The sequence below is a fragment of the Pyxicephalus adspersus genome, chromosome 4 (assembly GCF_032062135.1).
Source record: "Pyxicephalus adspersus chromosome 4, UCB_Pads_2.0, whole genome shotgun sequence".
NCBI lineage: Eukaryota > Metazoa > Chordata > Amphibia > Anura > Pyxicephalidae > Pyxicephalus > Pyxicephalus adspersus.
Window position 1 is genome coordinate 146,273,730 of NC_092861.1, and position 6,819 is coordinate 146,280,548.

General features: G+C 46.8%; 1 protein-coding gene across 2 annotated transcripts in view; it reads right to left on the minus strand.

The window, feature by feature from the left end:
* Window positions 1-6,805, minus strand: part of AIDA (axin interactor, dorsalization associated) — a 25,289-nt gene extending 18,484 nt beyond the window's left edge. The window contains exons 1-2 of one of the 2 annotated variants that reach the window (XM_072409893.1): window positions 6,558-6,805; window positions 3,272-3,341 (exon numbers count right to left, since the gene is read on the minus strand). In XM_072409893.1, the coding sequence (XP_072265994.1) occupies window positions 3,272-3,341; window positions 6,558-6,664 (177 nt within the window). In that variant the 5' untranslated portion in view covers window positions 6,665-6,805. The remainder of the gene's footprint in view (window positions 1-3,271; window positions 3,342-6,557) is intronic. The other variant, XM_072409894.1, reaches the window with a different exon arrangement.
* Window positions 6,806-6,819: the final 14 nt, after the last annotated feature.

Genomic DNA, 6,819 nt, shown 5'->3' on the forward strand with positions numbered 1-6,819 from the left:
CTTATAGGACACCTGGGGTCAGTATAGATATTGTGGGGGGGATCCCCATTAGGGAGGTATAACCAGATCATGTTAGTGCCTACCGGGGAACCTGTGTATTGAAATAGACATTACGGGGGGGGTATCCCCAATACTGCTCATACAAGAATTTCAGATCACCCATCACCTACATGGCACCCAGGGGTCAGTAGAAAAAATGTTGGGGGAAAGGGGATACCGAATACTCAATACAGAGGAATAACCATATCATGTTAGGGGATCCCCAACCTTGCTCATTACAGAATAACCAGATCACCAATAGCCTACAGGGCACCTGGGGGTCAGTACAGATATAATGCTGGGGAAATCCCCAATATTCCTTGGTACAGAGGAATACCGGTATCATCCATTGTCTATGGGTCACCTGGTGGTCAGTATAAATGACACTTACTGGGAGATCTCAAAACTACCTTAAAGGAATACCCAGCTTATATTTTGCTTTCTGAGAACCTAGGGATCAGTACAGATATAATGACAAGGAAATCCCCAGCAATGATCATTATAGAAGAAAAAAAACAGAAATTCTCCTCGCCTACAGGGCACCTGGAGATCTGTATAGAAATAGTGCCGGCGTGGGTCCCCAACACAGCTCATTACAGAACAACCAGATCATCGCCTACAGGGCACCTGGGGATCACAATGACACCAGGGAGATCCCCAACATTGCCATTATCCGCAGAAATATAATATCTTCCATTGCATATTCTACAGCACACCTGGGGTTCAGTACAGACAACGTTGGGGAGATCCCCCACAGTACTCATTACAGACTAACCGGAGCATCGCCTACAGGGCACCTGGAGAATGGTATAAATACGGCACCAGGGAAATGCCCGACACTGCACATACCAGATGAATTACCATATCATCCATTGCCTACAGGGCACCTGGGGCTTGGTACAGACATAAAGCTGGGGTGAATCACCAATACTAGGAATAACTAAATCATATCATTGTCTACAGGGCACGTGGGGATCAGTACAGACATAACGCTGGAGGGGGGAAATCACCAATACTAGGAATAACCATATCATGGTATATCTCCACTCCTATTGTGTGAGACTTCTCCCACCTCCTAGATGCTCTTCAGGGCAGGGTCCTTTCCTCCTGTGTCACTGTCTGTATCTGTCTGTCATTTGCGATCTCTATTTAATGTACAGCACTGCACAATACGTTGGCGCTATATAAATCCAAAAATTTATTAATAATAATTGCTTACAGAAAAGTGCCGGGTGGTGGACCCAGCTAAGAGGGGCCAGAGAGAACACTGAATTTTTCTCCTCTCTACCCAGACTGCAGAACCTAAATATTCATCTAATCCAATATATTCCTCTGACATGTCGTATTATATATTAAATGTTATAGAAGTTTTCCTCCACCACACGCTCTGCAGGTGCCGGTCCTGGCCTGGATGAATGACAAACCAAACTTATCCAGAGACTCACCCATGGGGGCCCTGACAAGCCATTCAGGATTTCACTTCTTGATGTTTCTTTCCTGTTTCAGATCATTTAGGGGGTTGAGATAATCTTACAAGAATGTTAAATTGTCATCATACTCCGTATATTACACAAGGAGCGACTAAATGAGATACAGATTTTAAGCCTGGATGTATTAGTAACGTCTTGGCTGGGAAAATCCAATTTTTTTTCCCTCCTCGGCTTTCTGTGCAGTACCTTGTTATACACTGCAGTACACGCCTGAGATCAGGAGTCGTTCCCCTTGAGATCAAACAGGAAGTGTTTGACCCGCAGGCCAGAGAAAGGCTGATTTACACCTCTGGATTCAGAGGGAGGATAGATTCACTAAAAATAAAAGGTTGGATGGAAACCCCGACAACAGATGTCTTGTTTCTTCCCCTTTCGGTCAGTTTTATAAATCTTGAAAAGCCTTTTGTTATGTCTGTGAGTTCCAAACAATACCTGTTGATCCAGGCGGAAATCTTATGAGCTGAAAACTTCCTGTGCTCTCTCTGCCTGTAATGACTGTTATAAATGACGTTGTTCCCTAAAGACTACAAAGCTACACCCATTGAGGGGTCAATAGTGCATTCATGTTTCTGCTGTCCTGATCCGGGGTGAGTGAATGTTGTCACCATAGGAAGTGTATTACAACAATGTACATTTTCCAGGTTTATTGTGACACCGCTGGTGTGGTCCAATCAGTGACTTTAAATTGTGACAACCAATCACTTATCATCTCTTATCTGGACTACTGTAACCTTCTCCTCTCTAGTATTCCACTAACCCGACTCTCCTCTACAATCTATTATGAATGCTGCAGCCAGACTCATCCATTCTTCCCACCTACCTACCCCATACACAGCCTTCCCACCGCTCCTCTTCTGCTTCATCTCTTTGTAGTTCTCTTTATTGGCTTCCATTTCCCCTTTAAATCAATATCAAGCTCCTGTGCTTTGCCTTCAAATCCCTCCACAGTTCTTGTCCCACTTACCTATCTGACCTGGTAAAAAAAAAAATACTACGCCGCTCTCTTCACTCTTCCAATGACCTACTAATGACTTCCTTACTCATAACCCCATCACACACACGGCTCCATGACTTTTCTAGAGCTGCTCCGACTCTCTGGAATGGTCTTCCTCGTCCCATTCAGCTTGCTCCGGCTCATTTAAAGGAGCATTCAAAACCCATTTTTTTTTAAACTCACCTACCCGTTTTCTGTCTTTTAAAACCCTCCCTACTCACCCGCCATTCCATATCCCCCCTACTATTGTGTGTTAGTTTCCCCACCTCCTAGATTGTAAAGGTCAGGGTCCCTTTCCTCCTCCTGTATCACTGTCTGTATCTGTCTGTCATTTGTAACCCGTATTTATTGTACATCGCTGCATAATACGTTGGCGCTATATAAATCCTGTTTATTAATAATAATAATAATAATAATAACCAATGCAGTGATAATGTATAGGAGAGTCCAAGGTGGCTGCAAACATAACTGGCCCACCACATCTATGACTGGTCCTAGAAGAGCTTTATATCAGATGTTCCTTCACCTGCTTTCCATTTTTAAATAAGCGATTCACTTTATTACTGACCACATACAATTCAATGCTGCGTTTGTTTTTAGATTGGAATCTTTATATTATACAAATCACATACTGGAACGAAAACATAAATTCTGCAACATCATTAAAAATACTGAACATCTGATTTGTCTTCCTTCGTTTTCACCTAAAGATCGGATGTCAATCTGCAAGTGAAAGCTGGTAATTTACCTTCTGATCGTCAGTGAAGTCGGAAGAGTTGGCTGGGGACTGAGCTTCCTTCTGTAGCTGCCTCGCCAATCTGCAACAGAATGAATCAAAATAAGAAAAACATGCAAATAGAATCAACAAGAAATGTCTATAGCAGTGTTTCTCTGCCTTTTAACATGGGGTCCTTAGAACTTGCAGATCTTCAGGGAACCCCTTCTATAATTACTATATCCACAGCTCACAGTATATTAGTGTGGTGGTCAGTGGGAAGAATGTCTCTTACATTGTAAATATAGTATGAGATAAGATATATGGTGATCACTTCTGTGCTGCCTGTTGTTCTCCTTGCTGGAAGCTCAGATATAAGAAAGCAAAGCCCTGCCTTTAGCAAGATGTCCGTCCTCACAGAGATGAACAAGGAATGGTAACTCAGTAATGAGGAAAGATCAGCAGGTAGAAGATTTGCCCACCAATTGTCATCTTTTTTGGACATCAACAAATAACTTCTATGTAACGGACCACCTTTAAAACACCTAAGTTCTGTTCCAGTTGCAGGTCCACATTTTAAAACCACATCCTGTTTGGTATAATTTTATAAGACCAAATCCATTTCCTGATAACCAGGTAACAAGGAATTTACCGAGCAATATCACACAGGGAAGTGCTGGTTCATTATTACCAGTGCTCAGAGGAGCAACTACAAGAGGTATAAGGAGTAACAACATATATGAGAGGGAAGGAGCTGTGCTTGGCTCAGTCATTTCTATGGTTGCAGCTGTACCTCAGAACGGGAGCACACAAGTCAAAAATCCCAACATTTCAGTTCCTTGCAGAGTCCCTTCATCAAGGTGACAAAGACGATTCTTTATACAGTTGGCCCAAACCCAGACAGCTCTTAATGGGATTATGGAAATCCGGGACAGCCGGGATCTCTGGTGGCTGAAAGGCATTAATAACCGTCGCTTGTCTCTGCTTTAGGCAATTCAGAAGTCGCACAGTGGCCTCTGAATGGGAAATTCTTTTCATTTATTTACAAAAGCCGCTCAGACCATCTGTTTGTGTGGATTTCATCTCTTATTCACATCCTGCTGAAAGTCTCCACCCGAAAACAGCCAGAGACTTTGGGTGGGAACCTGAGCAAATAATCCTTTTACTGAGCGGCTGTGGTAGCCATCCAGCCCCAGGAAATGGCAGCTACATAGAGAACATGTGGAGTAGACGGAGGAACTTCCCTGCTCTGCTATGTGACACAGATTTGTGTAGAGCGCCGGCAATGACGTCAGGAAAGCAGTTGGGACTAGACTCCGGGGACTGGGTTAGTTATGTTTAAAGTGAACCTGTCACCACAAATCTTACACAGTAGCAAGACATGGTAATTATTGGGTAAAGCACGGGCCATGCCTGTGTAAACACATGTTGGCCATGAACATGTGGATATGTAACACCTCGGAAACCAAGCAGGGAGATATCAGCAATGTATTGCAAATCAAAAAGCCGCTGAGCTCAGACATATCCTTTAGGCAGATGAAAATTATTATACAGTATTTATATAGCGCCAACATATTAGGCAGCGCTGTACAAAGTCTATAGTCATGTGACTAGCTGTTCCTCAAAGGGGCTCCCAATCTAATGTCCCTACCATAGTCATATGTGTTTTATACAGTCTAATGTTAATTTTGGGGGGAAGCCAATTAACCTAACTGCATACTGTTTGAATGTGGGAGAAAAACCCACACAAACACGGGGAGAACATACAAACTCCATGCAGATAGTCTCCTGGCCAAGACTCGAACCTGGGACCCAGCACTGCAAAGGCCAGAGTGTTAACCACTGAGCCAGCATGCATCCAGCACGAATGTCCTCCTACCATCTAAAGCTAGGTTATCGGAATCGCTGCAAACACTTAGATGGTCAGCATCAGTCAGACCACCTCCTATACACCCAGGTCCTGGATCCACCCCCAGCCTGGGACTGCACAGAAAAAGAAGAAGCAGCACAATGATGAACTCATCTAAGCCACTCATGATCGCTGTGGTCACTGGAGATCAATAAAACTCAAAGATTTTTGTGGCCCATGGCTGCATGAGAATGGAATGCGTTATAAATCACAGATCAGTCGTGCCCCATGCCGAATCTGTGCCCCCTCTTATCACACAGCACAGAACCACATCTGTCATCTAAAGAACCAACACCACGCTGCATGCCAACCGCAAGAAGCTTGACCACAACCAGCACGAAGGAGGACAATGGAGACAACACTTCCTGCAATTGTGATTGGAGGGGTCAGACAGCCAAAAGAAGGGCCGATAAGGGACAAAAGTACCACAACTGTCAGCAGGAAAACATAGAGGATTCCTATATATCACATAGCCAGTCACCTGTCCGTACCCAACACTGAGGGGCAGGAGGTCTCATGTACCCCATCACCTGTCTGTACCCTGCAATGGGGGGATCTATGTACCCCATTACCTGTCTGTACCCTGCAATGGGGGGTAGGGGGGCTCTATGTACCCCATCACCTGTCTGTACCCAGCACTGAGGGGCAGGGGGGCTCCATGTACCCCATCACCTGTCTGTACCCTGCAATGAGGTGCGGGGGGGGCTCTATGTACCCCATCACCTGTCTGTACCCTGCAATGAGGGGCAGGGGGGCTCTATGTACCCCATCACCTGTCTGTACCCTACAATGAGGGGCAGGGGGGGCTCTATGTACCCCATCACCTGTCTGTACCCTGCAATAGGGGGCAGGGGGGGCTCTATGTACCCCATCACCTGTCTGTACCCAGCAATGGGGGGGGGGGCTCTATGTACCCCATCACCTGTCTGTACCCAGCACTGAGGGGCAGGGGGGCTCTATGTACCCCATCACCTGTCTGTACCCTGCAATGGGGGGCAGGGGGGCTCTATGTATCCCATCACCTGTCTGTACCCTGTAATGAGGGGCAGGGGGCTCTATGTACCCCATCACCTGTCTGTACCCTGCAATGGGGGGCAGGGGGGCTCTATGTACCCCATCACCTGTCTGTACCCTGCAATGGGGACCTGTCTGTACCCTGCAATGGGGGGCAGGGGGGCTCTATGTACCTCATCACCTGTCTGTACCCTGCAATGGGGGGCAGGGGGGCTCTATGTACCCCATCACCTGTCTGTACCCTGTAATGAGGGGCAGGGGGCTCTATGTACCCCATCACCTGTCTGTACCCTGTAATTAGGGGCAGGGGGCTCTATGTACCCCATCATCTGTCTGTACCCAGACCTCCCCAGGTACCCCATGCCAGCCCCACCCCCTGGCAGACCCCTCACTCACATTTGGTACTCATCGATGGCCTCCACCAGCTGCCCCCACGAGTCGAAGTCGGTTCCTTTCTTGAAGCTTGCGTTCCACTTGAGCAGGGTCTTGTTCAGCTCAGTCATGGCTGAGCACTGGGCGGCCTCTCTCAGGTCTGCATCCTCCGGGAACTCCCGGGACCGGTTCCCCCCACTGCCGCCTGCAGATGCTGCTGCTGCCCCTCCTCCGCGGCCAAGCCCATCACTCGCAGAGACAGGAAACCCCGCCGCCCCTCAGCGGA